The sequence below is a fragment of the Condylura cristata genome, unplaced genomic scaffold (genome assembly GCF_000260355.1).
Source record: "Condylura cristata isolate star-nosed mole 26May11 unplaced genomic scaffold, ConCri1.0 scaffold00006, whole genome shotgun sequence".
In the NCBI taxonomy this organism is placed as follows: domain Eukaryota; kingdom Metazoa; phylum Chordata; class Mammalia; order Eulipotyphla; family Talpidae; genus Condylura; species Condylura cristata.
In genome coordinates, this window is record NW_004567107.1 from 43,527,700 (window position 1) to 43,547,288 (window position 19,589).

The 19,589-nt window shown below is 32.5% G+C and overlaps 1 protein-coding gene across 2 annotated transcripts in view; it reads right to left on the reverse strand.

Annotated features, from left to right (window-relative positions):
• The window catches only part of KIAA2026 (KIAA2026 ortholog), an 83,133-nt gene that overhangs the window by 28,139 nt on the left and 35,405 nt on the right, over nt 1-19,589 (reverse strand). The window contains exons 3-4 of one of the 2 annotated variants that reach the window (XM_004677648.2): nt 14,391-15,808; nt 4,828-4,907 (exon numbers count right to left, since the gene is read on the reverse strand). In XM_004677648.2, the coding sequence (XP_004677705.1) occupies nt 4,828-4,907; nt 14,391-15,808 (1,498 nt within the window). Of the gene's footprint in view, nt 1-4,827; nt 4,908-14,390; nt 15,809-19,589 lie in introns of those variants that run through there. The other variant, XM_012721508.1, reaches the window with a different exon arrangement.

The window sequence follows — 19,589 nt, forward strand, 5'->3', positions numbered from 1 at the left end:
ATATAGTGGAGGAGGGACCATCCTCTAGAGATAAAAGGAACTCCATGACTAAATCTTAGAAAAAGTGTCATAAATCATGCCTTGTTTTACCACTCCTTCAAGCTAGAAATTATGTCCTTTGGATATAAATTCAACAGATTTGAGAAGTATTTACTTGACCCCCAAAAGGAAACGAGGTACCCTACACACATGAAATTTAATAAATTACATTTAAAAGGAAAAACGAGGCAGAAAAGTCAAAATGAATAAGTCCAAATACAATGGCCCTATTATACAATACAATGACATACATTCACTAACATTCTCATAAAATAATTCTATCATTTATTATAAAGGTTGTAAGGGAAATCCTACACGCACGGTGATAAATACAAAATTTATTTTGGATTTAAACAGACATTATTATCTGTTAAAATATGAAAAATCCATTCTCATTCATGATCATATAAGCAATAATGATTACTTCAAAATCTGCAAATAAAAATATCATGTATAGCATAAAACTAACTTGACTATATTAAAATAGTTTTACCATTCTATGATTAAAAATAGATGCTTCTCTTAATGCACTATAAGGAAATAAAAACTCATGCTATTAAAAGTAAAACAGTTTAAATGGATATATTTAAAGAGGTAGCAATTCAAACTAATATAATCAAAAGGTCCTTAGGACAGAGCAGTTAAAACACTTATTTTAATTTTGGTCCCAATTTGTTACATTGAATACTACCTTCAATGTATTTATTATGAAATAAAGCCTCTTAGTTTCTACATTGGCTAAAAGGACTAATGTAGCAGTTTCAAAAGTATATTAAGGATCAGTGAGTTTAAACTTATGTTTGAAAACACACTACTATGTATGTAAGGCAGGATCCTGGATTTCCTCTGCAAAGCAGACTTTACAATAAATCACATGTGGAACAGGAACAAGTATACATTGCATTTAAGGTGTTGATTACCAATGAAAAGGCTGAGTCATGGTAACTAAGTTCTTAAATCATTGAAAAACCAACTGATAATTTGACACACATAAGTATTAAAAAAAATACTTTCTAGTGCTCGCTTCGGCAGCACATATACTAAAATTGGAACAATACAGAGAAGATTAGCATGGCTCCTGAGCAAGGATGACACGCAAATTTGTGAAGCGTTCCATATTTTTTACAAATTGATGTAAAAATAAAAAAAATAAATACAAAAAAACTTTCTATAGTTGTGTTAAAACTACATAAAAAAGAATTCATGTATTAGATTTCTCTCAAATATTGAACAATCTCAAATATTGAACAAATTAAATAAAAGGCTCTTTGGTAAACTTGATCAGAGTGAGATATCACTTTTCAACTTTTCTTAGTCTTTCTTACTTTAACAAAAATGACAAAGAAAAATAATTTGGTTGATTTAACAGTGACAAGTAATTTGATATAAAGCTAAATACTAAAAATGTATCTTTTTGACCTCCAACTACTGCTAGCTAAAATGTCCAAGTTCCCCTACACAGTCAACTATATAACCCACCATAATACTAATGCAGGGTCAAGTCTAAGTTTTTCCTCCTAGTAATATATGATGCAAATATTTGGTTTTTTCACTTTTACAAGTTCTTGTAAGTTTAGTCGTAACATTAGATTTATGAAAAAAATGATCAAAACGGTGATTGCAAGGTCTTAAGTAGCTGGAAAAAAGTGGCAAGAAATAAAAAATACACACTTTTAAGCCAATTCTTAACTAATTTCCTTATTCAGAACTCAGCATTTTCTGCCTGAAGCATCTGGCATGCTTATATGAAAAAAAGTCAACATGCTATAAAATAGCAAATTCTAACATTTAACTTTTACAATAATACTGTTCAGGTAGGAACTATTATTACCCCATTGTACAATGAGGAACTGGAAGCACAGAGAGGTTAAGTAACTTACCAAAGGTTACAGAGTAACTAAATTGTAAAGCTGACATTTAAATTCAAGTAGTTTGGCTAGCAAATCCATATGCTTTATTAAGCACTATTTAGATTACTGTTATAAACCTAGACCCATAGAATCAATGAAGAAGTTTGGAGGAAAAACTCTGGAATCTTTATTTTAATAAAGGCATCAGATTATTTTTTATATTACCTAAAGTTTGAGAACCACTGGTATATTTTTAGGAAAAAGTTGCAGAGATATGGTTAGTCCCTTTACAATATACACCAATAAATAAATTCAATCCACATTTGAGTATCCACATGATATACTTTAAATAAAGGTGGGATGATTATTTTCTCATACTTACGTATAGTGAAGTGTATGTACATAGGTAATGGATTTTACTTCAAGCAAACAGATAAACTTGATCTCTAGTTTTAAAAAACTCAACAAAACCACTATGTCATATTAAAAAAGTAGTTGGGTTCCAAACAGGATTCACTCTTTTAAAAATTCATGAGGTATTAAAAAAAATAAACTTCACAACTTAGTATCTTCATATATTTCTATTTAAGCATGTTTTGATATCCATTTAATATCCAGTTCTTTGGCAAATATATCTGTTTTGCAAATGGAATCTATTATCTAGTCACCAACAATTTTTTTACTTTCAGAAATATATTAGAATGAATACTACAAAGAAAAATTTCTAGCTAACCATTTCCATATAAGGTAAATTGTTTAATGCTATAAATGTAATATTTAAGCCAAATTGAAAAATTTGCAGAATCTAAGATGTTAAATGCCATCTTCAAGAATATTTGAAAAGAAATGAACTTACTTTATAATCTTTACATGTGGGAATCCTTTATATAATTTAAAAAAAAAAGACACAAAATTATACAAAAAGCAAAACTAAGTTTGGCTTGTAACAAAATTCATTAGTGATTAATACTATCACCTATTTTTTGCTTTTTGAAGCATATGAGCTATTTCTGGGAAAAGCTATCAATTTTCTGAGTGATAACATGGTATTCATACTGTAAACCAGGCATAAGAACCACTGTTAACAAAATTCATTAGTGATTAATACTATCACCTATTTTTTGCTTTTTTGAAGCATATGAGCTACTTCTGGGAAAAGCTATCAACTTTCTGAGTGATACCATGGTATTCATACTGTAAACCAGGCATAAGAACCATGTTCTGACTCAGAACTATTTCCTACCCTCAGTCAAATACACACACACAGAAGTGTATGCATAGATATATAGATTCTAGAATCCTGTAAGAACCAGGAAGGTAGTTTAATTAGTTTACTTCACATAGCTCAATCTAGCAAAACATGTAGTTTTGAACTTACACTACCACTTACATTTCTGTGAGTGGTGAGCAAATGATCAATAATTGACTAAAAGCATCTCTTAAGACTGTTCTACCATTGCCCAATGGTAAAAAATATATTTTACATTGCACACCAGAACATGCTGACAGAAACCAAAATATCCTGAAACAGTATTTATCATTACTATATATTACATTCTTACAACTTCTTTTCTACTTAACTTTGCTTTCTTGAGAGTTATGTTGGTCAGGCAATTCATTAAACTGATTTTATGCCATGCATTTTAAAAACTGTCTATGCCATTTATTACACATAGAAGTCCATCCACTAAGATTGGAATGGAGACAAATATGAATAGTGGGCCAGATCTTTTGTGAGATCTGTATTTCCAGGATGGATAGTTTGAGGAATTGAAGGAAAAAAATGAGTAGGAGAAATAGCAAAGGCTAGCATGACATCAGTGGAAGAATGATGTATATTATTATAGCATTAAATAATGTGTATAGCAGTGGTAGAAAGACCTCAAAGTATAGAGTATACCTTTTATTTAACCAAATATTCAAAATTTATTTTATGTAAAAAAGTTTGACAGAGACTTTTGTAATTCATCTTAAGAATTCATTAAAAATACTTCAAAATACCAAGAGATAAACATGTCTACTTACTTTCACTGTTCATTTAAAAATATTAAACTTTACCAATTAAGTTTCTCTCATAAAAATACTACCCAAAATAAGATCTTTACTGAAAAACAGACGTTTCAACAACTTTGAATATATGTAACTGTTAAACTCACATATAAGTTATCAGTACTTTCACAGTTATTTCACTTATTTTAACATCACTTTTATTTTTTGACACTTAAGTATTAGCTGATACTTATAAAACTTTCAGAAATGGATTGGGCAAATTAATAAAAACAAAGTCATTTGTTGAAAAAAAATACACCTTTAAAAATAGAAAATAAAAATATTTAATTAGGATGAGGGGCTATATATTCTAGTGTCAGGTAAAAATGAAAATCTGCACATAATCACAAGAACTTCAGAGAGAATATTAAGTTAAAATTAACTAAATCATCTTTTAAATATTTCTGCAAAAAGTAAAAAGCAGTTTTATGTGTTGCCATATGATTTTAAGCTAGTTGTAGATTTAATCTGCAAGCATTTCAAAATTTACCTCTTTTTACTTACATAAATTTTTTTAAGTTAGTAAGTCTACCATTTCACAGTATCTAAATAAATGAAAATAGATCGCTTAGAGAATATGACCATGTACAAATTATGATTTACTCTTGGAAGACTTTTACTAACACATTAACTTTTATGTAGCTTTACTAAATGACAAAACACTATAGCATATTAAAAAAAAAACTATCAAGAGAAAAAAATTAACAGGTAAATTTTAAAATACTACCAGATTAAATCTTAGCTTTATATCTGCACTTTCAGGGAAAAAGTCATAGTTGGAAATATGTTATTGAAAATATGTGACTGTAGCATATTGTTAATCTCTTGGGGAAAGAAAAAAAAATTAAAAATTAAACTAAAAATTCTGAGACAAAGTTGAAACATTTACCTGAAATTCTGGTACAGTAGGTGACTTTGTAACTGTTTTCCTCTTCTTTGTGATTGCTTTTTTAGATATGGATTTTTTTCCTTTCAAGATTAAAAGAGAAAAGCTTCATAATACTGTTTATAGAACTGCATTTAAAAAACCAAATTACACAGAACCTTGAAAGTTAAATTATAACTAACAGATGGCTTCTAGTGAGTCAAATAAAAATGATGAACCAAAACAAGTTCCAGTACAAGCAAACATTAAACTACAACTACCTGTAACAGACATATTAACAAATGTTTTTTTCTTTAAGAACCAAATTTTACATTCTCCAATGAGGTGCACAGATCAGAATTCACTGTACTCAGAAGTGTAACACACAACTTAAAGTGAGATTACATAAGGAAAAATCCTTACCTTTAACAATGTCTCCTGCAGTCAGTAACTGCATACAACTATACTCTGAAGACTATGGTCTTTAGCCAACCTAAATGTGAAAATCCACTTGGTAGCTTAGGAAACAGGTTTTTCTATCCCTTTAGCTTTCTGCACTCACCTAATGGGCTGGCTGCCTTTGGCAGTATTCAATATCCAGTTTTAAAGCAAGATAAACATCTCCCTTTAAAGTGCACCTAGTCATTTGTGCAATGAGAATCACTGAAAAATAAATCTACATTCTTAAAGAGATCCAGCCCATAGCAGTTTTGAAGTATATTTGTGAATTTACCTGACAAAAATTACACATAAGCATATATATTCTATTTTTAGTAAGAAACATTAAAGTAAAATAAAAAATATTTCCCCTATTTGTAATTAACAAGACCAATTAATGAACTGGTTGTTAATTATTCAACTAACAAGATACAGGGGGTCAACAGAGTTATAAAATGAAAACTCTATCATCTGGGAGCTTAAAATCTATGTAAGGAAATAAAATAACTAATTGGAAAAATTTAGAAGTTAATTTTAGCTCGCAATCATTTAGAGGTTAAAATCAGCTTAAAAGTTACTATTTTTTCAAAAAGGAAAATGAGTATGTACATAAAGCACCTTAGCACTACATAATCTCTAATGTTTCTTTGGAAAGATTTTCTTATGCAGATAAGATCTCTTGCATGAGAAGTTTAGTTGATTGCAACATTGCATTCAACTCACAGCACAAATTCCACTCACAACAAAACTATTTTCTTCAGTATTTCTTTTGAAGCATGTCAGAGAACTGAAAGCTGGATAATTTCTAACTACTGACTCAGTAAAACTCAAGCATATTACATGCTTGAATACTGCAAATTTTGAATTGGTCACATTCACATTAGAACATTCACACTGTCTTGTTCTAACAAGTATCACACAGTATCATTTATCTGCTTTGAATTAAGTTAAAATAACCAAATATGTATTTCTTTTCTCATTACTATTATCTGCTTCTGTGCTTACATAGTAGTTATATCAGAACATAACTCCTATAACAACAGATAAAAGGGTAGGCTGCTTGAACAAGGAATATTCAAGGAAAGTGACTAAATTCTTACTATCTCTTTAATATAGCTAGTAATTGATTTCTAAACCGGATGTAATATTTACCTCATGGGCATTCATAAACATGAACACCAGGATGGCTGACCCTTGCCTACCTAAATCTGGGAAGGCTATAAAAACAGCAATTTGTAAAAAATGAAATCATTCCTTAACAGCCACCCCACTGACTCCTCTCTCCCCCAGTTCACCCCTAATTTAGGACTGTCCTAATCAGATTTTTAAAAGAATTTTGATTTTATATTTATAAGCACAACAGGGGTCACCCTTGATAGTCTCAATGAATTTTACATGTTGCCACACAGGCACTAAACTCCAATACTTAGTTAAATTCTCAGCTAATTTGAGCAGTCACTCTATTTCAATGGATTAAAAATCCTAGATGGTTACTAGATTATTTCCTTTAAATCATATCATAACTAGAAATAGTCTTATGTAACAGTAGTATTATCTCTGACCACTTCCTAGCTGCAAGACCTGAGCAAACAGCATTATTTCCTTGTGCAGTTTCTTCATCAGCAAAGCAGGAATATTATCAACTTTATGAATTAAATGAGTCAAAATATGTAAAAATCTTAGACTTACACTTAGTTAACTGTCAAATAGGTCCTTTGCATTATCAGTGTACTTTGTAAATGTTATCAATTAATGTAATATTTATAATGCAATATTATAGCTATGTTTGTTTCTCTCCCTTATGAGATTGTGATTACTGATGAGTGTAATCGTATTATTCATTTTAAATTTACAACATATACATAAATTATGAGAAATGATCTTAAATGCAAGAATTATTTCATCAGAAAAATTGACCAATCTTGAGATAGAAAAGGAAGGTAGGTAACTATTTACAATTCTGAGCACCCATTTGAGTACACCTTATGAGGAAAAGTAATGACAAAGGACTTCAAATATTTTATACAAGTAGCCAAAAGTTTTACAACATGACCTAGTAGTGGCAGCAAAAACAAAACCAAAACTCCCAGGTTTATTGAGCACATACTATAAGAGGGATACTTAGTGGTTTATATAAATTTACCTTAGTTAATTTTCAAAATTATCTTCCAAGGTAGGCAACACCTCACTTTAATGTAGGGTAACTAAAGATAAAGATTATTTAAACTTACTCAAGAGTTACACTCTAAGTAAGCACCGTAGCCAGAGAGTCTAACTCCAAAGTCCAAGCTATTTCCATTATGTAGTTTTAACCTCTCAAAAATCATAGTTACCATTTATTGATTCATACCAAAGTGCCAAGCACCAATGTCAGGACCTATGCACTTGCTATTCCAAATTAGTCTTTGTAACAGTACAGCAAGTTGGTATTAACTCATCTTTTACAAATGAAAAAAACAGGCAATAAAATAAGCCATAAAAAATAAACTGATAAAGGTAGTTAATATGTAGGACAGCATGTATTTGCACTAGAACTCTTACTTCAAAGCAACATTCTTTTTATGATAATACTACATTCTTTGAACCTTTTGCAGGGATGTAATCTGTTTCTGGCTGATTTCCGAACATTCCTTCTGATTAGAATTAAAAGACTTGCAAACCATTACTTAATACTTCATACCCTTAACATTTTTTTAAAAAGATTATTTATGCATACAGAACTAGGGTACAGGCCAGAGTGCAGGGATGGTGAGAGGATTCACCAGAGACAGAGTAGGGAGCAGAACAGGCAGACTGATAAAGTACACTGCTGAGTGGAGCAGCGTGAAAGACAGAAATCTGCTGAGACATGTGGGCTACCTCCCTGGTTGGGGATCAAACTTGCATGAAGCAGCTGTGTATAACTTCACAGTGCTGTCCTTTAACTGGTTGTACCACCAGGAAGGCCCCCCTCAAAATATTTTTGAATACAAATTTTCTAGTATTCTTTATTAAAAGTAAGTTCTTCCTTTTTATTATGGATTACTTTAAAAGCAAAGCATGGGATACTACAAAACCACTGTTTTTATCTGGTATTGTTTTTGCTTCAGGGTAACTAAGTAAATAGGGCAAGCTATATTGCCCTCCCTACCGCCCCCATGTGATTTCCACTCCCTTACCATTTACTTGATCACACCCTAGAGGTCTTTAATCCCCACTGTTCTAAATCACCTGGTCTCATAAAACAGGATATAATTCTCAGACCTTGTGAAGTCAGAAGTCAGCTTAAAACTTACACAGAACTTCAACACAATCTGTAAGCCTAAAACACATACATGGACAAAAAATGTCAATTTGTACTTCGAAAATGGGTAAATGGATTTTGATGTGACCTAATAATTAGAGGTTCACCTACTGAAACTTTTTAAAAACTATGGTTAGAATGGCTCAAGAAAAGTAAGCCTTACTTGAAAAAATATATATATTTCACATTAAGCATGCACTGTATAAAAAGGAAAAAAGATGTAAAATACACACAAAATAAAATACAAAAAATATATTTCACATTACAACTCAGACACAAAACTTTTAATTTGTAGAATGCGGAGATATACCTCTTAGAAAAATTAAAGAAATTAAAATCCCCAAAAGAACTCTTCTTTCCTCAGTGTACTTCCTTACTCCTTCGTTCCTTAATTTCCCCTGCCTGTCTTTATTTCTTGGTCCCTTACATTTTTCAGAAACTTCCACTTCAATGCTCTTCTAGATCTGGCCTTCCCATATTTAAAAATTACCCCAACACATTCCCTACTCTTTCAGTGTTTTCACTATAGGACTCATGGTATAAACAAAAGCATATGGAGACAATAATCACTACTAAAAGTAAAAACCTCAGGGCATTTGTATATTAAATAGCAAACATGGAAAGTGTTTGGAATGTGAAGTCACAAAAATGGAATCTAAATTTTACTTTGATTTACTAAATGTGTAGGTCTTGAGCTAATGTATATATTCTATAGAAGTTTCTGGAATGTTCTATCTATACATAAACAATTTGATTTTAAGAAAATGGTGATTTTCCTTACCTATCAAGCAAAATTTTCATCATACTGGCAATTTAAAAATCCTATCAACTAATAAATCTTGAACACTAATTTGTTTTGTTTGTATGTTTTATATCAGTTGTCAATTTCTGCTACTTGTTGCGAAGTATCTCTCAAGTTATTTTCTTCTGCCCAAGTGCTATATATAAACCACATAATCATTCCTTAATTGGATTTAGAATTTCCTCTTCCTAAAGTTATTTTCTACCTTTACATCTAAACTCTGACAGTTCTCTTCACAGCTTTTTAAAAATGTTCTAATTAACTCACAAATTCCTCTCTCCTAATCCTGATACTTTCTAGTTCTATGACTATGGACAAATTAATAAATCTCAGAGTCTCAGTTTAAAATCTACAAAATGGGGAATAATATCATCAACCTTATGTAGTTTTTATAAAGACTAAATTAGACATTAAGTATAAAAGTTTAGATTAGTACCTGGCACACAGCAGGCATTATATGAGCATTTGCTTTGTGGGGAGTAAGTGGAAGGCATTAATACAAAATATGATATAGAGTGCATCCTTTCATTCACATATCTTGTCATTTAAGTGACACACAGTTCTACAAAGCTACCAACAGAACTATATACCTTTACTGCAAATATGGGCTTGGATGTTATCAAATATTATAGATTTAATTCCTTTCTCAGTCATCTGTATAAAGCAGCTCATTGTATAGAGCTCTTATCTATACATTCTGTATAAAGCAGCTCACTGTATAATATATGGTTTTATTTCAAGCTTACTTCCTTGCATTAGGCTCATGATTCAATTATTTCAAACAGCATAACATGCCTAATAAGAGATCATCCCAAACGGCATATTCCCATCATTTAAACAGCTTCTAAAACGTTTTAACCTCCTCCTTAAGGTTTTCTCTAGTGCTAAATTTTTCAGTGATACTTAGCTTAATTATCCATTCATGTTTCTCCTCGTATTATTTACCATTTTAAATATAACCAGTCTTAATTACCCTTCAAATTCCTTCATCTCCTGTGAAACTTTCCCAGATTACTATAACTATGCTGATTTAAGCCTCGAACTTGATCTTTCATTATGCAGTCTTTACCACATTCTTTAATGACATTATTTACCATTGTCGAACATTAGTTTCTTCAACTATAGAATATCACTTGTCTTATTTATCATAATCCATTTAAAAGAACTACCACAAAATGATTCAGTTGAAAGTAATGACCACGTGAGGGAAAAAAACTCTCCAAACTGAATTGGTTAAATGATTAACCTAAAACATGGTAAGGTTTCCACAACCATTAATATACCTTTAATTATTTTTGTCTTTTTTTTCAGCTTTTATAAAGTCTAATTAAAAGAATTTCTAATAATATCAGTCAACTCTAGATATGCTCTACATAATCTGTAATAGCATATTACTGAAAATAACCAAAATGTCTAATAAGGATGATAAAATGAACTACAGAATACACAACACAGAATCCTATGCAGTCACTGAAAATGATGATGCAGAAACCTAAATGCATAAATATGTTCACAGCACACTATTTACATGGGGAGAAAATGATTTATAAAATGGTGTGCATAAATAATACTATTAATAAAAATAACTACTGAAAAATACTGGGTGTTAATCTCAATTATATCTTAGTGAATCGTATTATGTGTGTGTTTTTTTTAAAGATTTATTTATTTATTCATACAGAACTGGGGTACAAGCCAGAGATGTGGAGGGTGAGAGGATTCACCAGAAACAGAGCGGGGAGCAGAACAGGCAGAGTGACCAAGTACACTGCTGAGGGGAGCAGCGGGCCAGTCAGGAGAGGTCTGCCACGCCATGTGGTCACCTCAGGGGCAGGCAGGGATCGAACTCATGCAAGTGGCTTTAGCTTCTTAGTGCTGTGCTTTAACCCACTGCACCACCAGGGAGGGCCATATTATGTGTCTTTAAAATTTTTTTTTCTTCTTTTTTTTTTTTAAGATTTATTTATTTATGCATACAGAACTGGGGTATAGGCCGGGGGGTGGGGGGGAGATGTGTGAGAGGAGTCACCAGAGACAGTGGGAAGCAGAACAGGCAGAATGATGAAGTACACTGCTGAGGGAAGCAGTGGGCGGGTCTGCCATACCATGTGTATCACCCCCTGGGCTGAAGATCAAACTCTCACTGAAGAAGCTGGAGCCATCTTGCAGTGCTGCGTCCTAACCAATTGGCCACCAGGGAGGGCTCTCATTAATTTTTAAAATGAATTTCTACATGTGTCAGTCACTGTGCTAAGTGCTATGGATGCAAAAATGAGAAATAAGTTTCTGTCCTCAAGAATGTTGCAGAATAGAGGACACAATGTTCAAAATGATCCAGAAATACATGCAACTATTTATGAACAAATTTTGTAATTATTATGAAGGAGATGTATCTGGTATTGTAAACATGAACAAGGAAAATTCTAGTATTTTCCCATTCGGTATTGTTTCTATTCTATACTAAATAACCAAAAATAAATTTAAAATTTTAAATGCAGGACAAAACTCTAATACTGAAAATAGACAAAAAAAATTAAAACCTGCAAAACTGCTTCATAATGCTTTAAAACTAAAATCACTTCCAACAAATTTCTCTTTGTGCCTTCTACTAATTATCATCTCTGATCACAGTAAAAGAGGCGTACTAAATTTGGCAAGCCCCTGGGCTCTCCCTGGTGGTCCAACGGGTTAGCACTGCATTATGAAGCTCTACCAAGTCACTGCAGCATGAATTCAATCCCCAGCCAGTGAGCTGACTCACAAGGCATAGCAGACCTCTCCTGATCTGCCCGCTGCTCCCCTCAGCAGTGTATTTCAGTTGATCTGCCTGTTCTGCTCCCCACTGTGTCTCTGGTGAATCCTCTCACCCACCACACCTCTGGCCTGTACCCCAGTTCTGTAAGCATAAATAAATAAATCTTTTAAAAAATAATTTGGTAAGCCCTCCAAAAATTAAAACTTTTAATGATCAACATAAATCAGACCAGAATAATCATATTCACATAAAATGAACCAGATAACAAATTACAGAACCTAAGTGAAGTTTGATAAATCATGAATGACATAGCTTATTCTAGAAAAAATTCTGTTCTCACATTTGAAAACTAAGAGGGTCAAAAAAAGCTAAATAATTTGCTTTAAAAACTTTCAGAATCCTAATATATAAGGCAGAACCATTTATGCACAATTCTAAAGTCCGAAAGATTCTAAAAACTAAGTTTTAAAAACAATATATTATAGCAAAACCTGATCTTAACCTGTTACATGCTCTTTATATTCTGTAAAAATTATGGATTTGTTTACAGAGGCTTCCCAAATTCCACTGGGGATGATATTTACATATACCAACTACCTTCCCATAATATGAAGATTTCTGAAGTCTGAAATATATGTGGTACAAGAATTTCACAAAATGCACTGTGGACATGTACTAAAGTATAATGTGAATGTTTAATAGGAACACTTCCCAAACCTGTGGTCATAGAGTTCACTTTTAAAAAGAGAAATGTGTACTTTTTAAAATAAGTGTGTAGAGTTAGCATATCCCCAAAACTGACTACAAAACACCCAATATCTTAAAAAGATATTGTCACCCATACTTAACAAGAATTGAGACAAATCCTTAGAAAGACAAATGTACTGGAAGTAATATAAAACTTATTATTTTTTATAACATTTTATGTAACATTGTTATGACAGTAAGGAGTTTAATAAATGACAAGAAAGAAAATTGGGTATGCCTATCCAGTGTTAATATTAATAAGAGACAAACTATATTTGCCAGTACTATGCATTTGTGTTACTGACATTCTAAAATTTACTCTGAAGATAGAGAAATTATATACTCAGGTGCTTACTTTCTTCTATTTCATGCCTGTCTTTTCTCTCCAACTGTTCTGACTAAGAGAGGGTTCATAACTATTTGTTGAATCTGCTTCTCATTATCATTTTTCATTATCTTATCTAGAATTGATATAAAACTCTATAAATTTTCTTTGATATGCAAACATTCTGAACTTCCATTTGAATAATGTAGTAAAATGATTTTTGCTTGCAATATAATTTTTTTAATCCAGTCCCTAGTAACTAATATTTTTATTCTGCTATTGGTACAGTCTATAATGGGACTATGTCAATATCCATTTTATCAACTACTGTATACCATACTTACCTTTGAACATATGAAAAACAGGATATAAACAAACAATAAAAGGTTTTGGTGAAAATGGCATTAATAAATCAATACTACATACTTCAGAATTAGATAAATATATCACATTATTCTTTATTGTTTGCCAAATTCAACTAAATTTATGTGATTTAAGAGATTGTGTATAAAATCAAATCAAGTTACTTACAAAAATCTAACTTTTGGGGGTCAGTGTGGGCTATTTTGCAGTTTAGTAAGTCTGTTCTTGATACTGAACTTTTTACTATTTCATTATCAATGATGCATTACATAAATTATCAGCTGTTTTATTTTACCTATCCTCTCAATAATTGAGACATAAACTGATTCAAAGTCAGACAGTATAAATACAAAAGCACCAGAGCAATTAACAAGCAACCAACCACTAAAGACTACATTGATAGTATTTTTTGTTGTTGTAATTTAAATAGGCTTGTGACAGATAATATTAAGTTTGGGGAAAAACTGAGACCCAGAGAGATAATCTACTTGCCATAGTTTAAGAAGCTATCTGAACATTAGTCCTGGAAAATGGTATCTCCCAATCAGTGCATTTGCCTTTGCACAATACTGCTCTTAGCAGGAAAATCTCACTTCTCTTAAGTGATAGGAAGTATTACTTTGGGGGTTGGTTCAGAGAAAATATCCAAAGATTTTCAACTGTTAAATTTAAATGTACCAACACTTTTTGCTAGTATTTAAAACCTCTCTGCTCTGGATTTTAATCTCATGGAATAATGTAAAATTTGATCCTTAAACACACAAATGCACAATACATGTACATTACATTCTGTTTACCAGAGCTTTCGTAATGCTTGATTGAAAGAACCTGAAGTATAGTTAAATGTAACTCTTAACCACTTGTGTTAGCTTACCAGATTTGTGCTTCTTGTGTTTTGCTTTCTTTTTGATGATTAGTAACTTATTCTGGATCTCAGGTTTGTAAGACTTGAATGCAAGAGAATGAAGACCTTCACGTTTTCTCTGTAGGCTTTCATTCAAAACATCTTTCAGTTTCTTTTTTTTCTTTTTCTTCTTTTTTGCCCTCATTTTAGTTAGCTTTAGTTTTTTGTGGCTCTGCAGTGACTGCTCAAATAGAAAATCCCTTACAACTTTGTGGCAGTTAATCTCTGGATGATCACTGTGACTTCCATTTACATGTATTTGGCAAGATTTTAGAGCATTTTCTTTTAATGGACTGGGTTCAGACTTTACTCTGGAAGCTTCATCGTATTTATCCTGATTTTCTATAAACCTTATTTCACCTGGACTGAGAGGCCCTCCAAAGCTGGTAACTTCCCCTGGACTCCCTGGTTTCTCCAAATTTTCTTTACAAGAATCAATTTTTTTAATTTCACAGGATCTACGAATTCTTATTTCACAGTTGGATTTCACTTCCATTTCAGCTGAAATATCATGATTATCCAAGTTCATTTTAGCAGGGAAACAAGTTGGATCAAAATTAATTTCCTGCTCTCTCTTAAAGGTAGAGGGCAGGCCTTCTCTACTACACATATGTTCTCCATTACTTGTACTAACATAGTCACACTTATGTTTCTCCAGTTTAATCCGAGGTACTCTTTGTATTTTAATGGGTGGAACTGGAAATTCTGGGGCCTGAAAAGGTCTTTGTTTATAAATCCGTACATCAGCACCACAGAACTGTGGAAAATGTACATAAGCATTCTCCAAATAATCATAACCAAGGATAACTTCCCTGCATTCATGAATAGGCTGTCCAAGTACAGCATCTTGAACTTCTTTTTGTGTTTCATACACAAAGTCACAAAGACCCTTAAGTAACCACACTTTTTGGTAGAAAGGTAATTCATGAAAAGGTTTTTCTTCCAATGGATTAACTTCACCAAGAACTTTAAAAAACTGAGGACACAACCCAAGTTTTTCAGCACAATTATCAGGATTTTCAGTCTGCCCTACAGCAGTGTACCACTGCTGTACTTTCTGTCTCAGTGCTGCTTCCCAGGTCCTATAAGGCAAAGTAGGTCTTCGATGTAAGGTAGGTCTACGATGGGGAGGACTTAAGAGAGAAGTCATTATTTTAGATAGAAAAGCATTACACTGAGGCATCAGAAGACAACGTTCCAACTCATAAAAGACTATTTCTGGCAAATTTAGAATTTGTTGGGCTAAACAAAGGAAATGCCCAATAGCTGGAATTTCCCACATGGTCTCCATGCAAGTTGGAGCTGCTTGAGCTAGAAGTTTTCTTTCCCATTCTTCAATTTCCTTTTGACTAGCTTCTTCTGCTTCTTTTCTTTCCTGCTCCCGAAGCCTAAAGAAAATTTAACAAATTATACTATTGTTACTTAAAGTACAGAATAACAGAAAATAATAATTTTTAAGTAATATGTCATATTAATCTGTAGTCAACAAAGCAATGTATTATTCTAGCTTTCAGTATCATTATAAAGTGTCCCATTAGGTGTACAACTGTTCTTCTTTCAGAAGAAAACAGGCAAATAACTTGACCCTGTGTTTTATTGACAAAATTTATCACTGACATTGTCACTCAAATTAAAATTCTGCAACTATAACATGTATCAACTTCAAAATTATGAAAAAAATTAAAGCATGTTTACCACATAATAGCATAATCTAGTGCTTTCTGGAAGAACTCCAAGAGCTGTAAAGATATTTACATTCTTTGACCCTTTCATAGAAAATTATACTAAGAAAACAATTCAATAGAAGCAAAAATGTGATCTGTTAGTATTAGCTGGATTTGAGCACATAAGAAATGCAAAGCATTAAACAATTGGAAAGCAAGAGTGGTTCTATCATGTAACCTCAAAAATTACAAATATCAGACAAATACCAGATAGATTCACATATGTGTGCAATCAAGAGAAACCAAACAAAGTATCAAAGACAAATTGTAAGATTGAACCTTAAAAGCAGACCATAGATCTGAGATACTCAGGAAGGTAGTGGAAGGGAGAGAGGTAGGAAATTAGATATGGGGTAGGGAAAAGAATGGTAGAGAGTGAAGCAAAAACTATGGTGATCACACCTGAGGGGAAAATCCATATTGTGAAAAGTTAAACAAGAATGTTCAAAAAATATTTTTAACAATTATGAATATCATGATTAAACACAAAAATACTGGAACACAACATGGTCTTAACAAAAAATAGAAATAATTCAAATATATTCACTGAACTGGATGAAAGTATTGAAAAAATAAATGGCTCTGAGACTGATGTAATCCTGGGTGCTTTTCTCTCCTTTAAAAATTTCTTACTGTTGTGCAATAAGATTTTAATTTAAAAAATTAAATTAGATGAAAAGATAGAGATAAATACTTGTGATCTTGGATTAGGAAATGTGTCCTCAAAATGATACTAAAAACACAAGAAACAAAAGAAAAAAATAAAGTGCACATTACCTAAAAAAACTTTTGTGTCTTTAGAAGACATCACCACAGTGAATACAACTCAAGAGTATGGGAGAAATCTTTTGCAAATCATATATCTAATAAGAAACTTGATCTAGAAATACTAGTAATGTTTACAACTTAACTAATAAAAGACCAAACAATTCAATCATAAAATGAAATGATCTGAATAAACATTCTCCAAAAAAGACATACAAATGAATTAAAAAATTAATATGACTAGACATCAAGAGAAATATAAATCAAAACCACAATAAAGATACCAAGTCAGATCCAATGAAATGACAGTAAGAGAACAAGTGATCCAGCAATTCTACTCCTTAGTATATACCCAAGATAAATATGTCTACATTAAAATCTGCACCATAAGTGTTCACTGTAGCATTAATGTAACACTCAAAGAACAGAAGCACCCCAAATATTGATCAGCTGCTGAATAGATAAAGCATGGCATACTCATACAATGGAATTTTATTTGGCACCAAAAAGAAGTTTCCTACATGCTGCAACATGGATGAAACCTGGAAAACTAACTGAACAAAGTTACCCACAGAAGACCAAATGATATCATTTATATGAAATGTTCTAAAATCTATAGAGAAGGAAAGTTGATTAGTGGTTTCCTAGGACTGTTGAAATTAGAGGGTATGATTCATAGGTTACAGAATTACTCTGTGGGGATGATGCAACTGTTCTAAAATGGAAGTAACAAAAGTATAAAACTAGACCACTATTCTCACACCATATAAAAAAAAAAGAGCACAAGGCCCTCCCTGCTGGCGCAGCGGGTTAAAGCACTGCACTGAGAAGCTAAAGCCACTTCCGCATGAGTTCGATTCCCACCTGCCCCAGAGGTGACCATATGCATATGGCGTGGCAGACCTCTCCTGACCCGCCCGCTGCTCCCCTCAGCAGTGTACTTCGTCCATCTGCCTGCTCTGCCCCCCACTCTGTCTCTGGTGAAGCCTCTCGCCACCCCTGAGCCTCTGGCCTGTACCCCAGTTCTGTATGTACAAATAAAATAAATCTTTAAAAAAAAAACAAACAACAAAAAAAAAAGAGCACAAAATGAATTAAAGGGTTGGATGTAGGTCTGAAATCATAAAACACAGGTAGATACTTCATAACTGTGGCTTCAAGAATATCTCTGAGGACTGAACCCCACACCAAAGGAAACAAAAGTAAAAATAAACCCATGGGACTATATCAACTAGAGCTTCTAAAAAACAAAGTAAACTATCTTGAAGCAAAAAGACACTCTCCTGAATAGGAGAAAATATTTCTACATCCTACATCTGACCAGAGGTAAATTCCAAAGATCTACAAGAACTTTAGAACTCAACAACAATAAACCTCCCTCCACTCCCTCAAAAACAGCAATCAAAAAATGAGCAGAAGAGCTAAATAGACACTTCACCAAAGAAGATATATAAATGGCCAGTAAGCACATGAGAAAATGCTTAGTAATACCTATGATCAGGGAAAGACAAACCAAACCATAATGAACTACCACCTTGTGCCTGTAAAAATGGCCCATCAGAAAGATCAGAAATAATAAATGTTGACAAGGATATGGAGAAACAGGACTCCCCTTACACTGTTGGGGGGTGTGTGGGAACAGGTGGAAATGTAAACTGGTCAAGGCCCTATGGAAAATAGTATACCAGTTTTTCAAAATATTAAAAATAGATTTACCACAAAATCTAGGAATTTGACTCCTAGGTCTACCCAAAGAAGCAAAAACACTAATTTGAAGGAATACATACACTTGTATGTTCACTGCAACACTATTTACAAAGCTATGGAAACAAGCTAGGAGACCAAAGAAAGATGAATGAATTAGGAAGATGTGGTATACAGATTCAATGGAGTACTATGCAACTCTAAAAAGCAAACAGATAAACTCTTGCCATATGCAACAATGTGGATGAAACTGGGGGAGGATAATGCTGAGCAAAATAAATTAGGAGAACGCCAAATATATAATTTCACTCATGTAGAATGTAGAGAAACAAAGGGTCAGACAAAACCAAGCCAAACAAACCCTAGAAACTGCAGAATTGAAGCTACCAGAGGGGAGAAGGGAGGACAAAGGTAGAAAATAAAGAGGTTAAGGGACTCAGTGTATTATGATGGAGGACTATGAGTGTTTCCATGGTGGATGTAGTGTGGTAATACACAGGGGGAGAGATATGAGCCTATACTTCTGAGTCATGTACAATGTTGCAAACCAGTGTTACCTGACACAAAAAGTTTTAATAAACTAGAAAAAGGAAAGCAAGTCAAATATTCAAAGTTCAAAGGCAACAAAGTAAAAATCAAAGATCAAGTAAACTATACGAAAGAAATTATCATCAAAAGTTGTTCTTTAAAAATATTCATAAAATGTATAAGCCCTTAACAAGATTGACAGAGAAAGTACTAAATACACAATACCCAAAATCAAAGTAGACCTACACCATATCCTACAGATATAAGTAATACAAAGGTATTAGAAACAAGTTGATATAAGAGATAATTTTTTTAAAAGCTTACAAAAACTCAGAAATCAATAAAACCAACAAAAGAAGAATGAAAATCTCAATTATCCTGCATCTATTAAATACTGTAATTTTAAATCTATCCACATGGAAAAATTTGGGTCCTAAAGCCCAATACA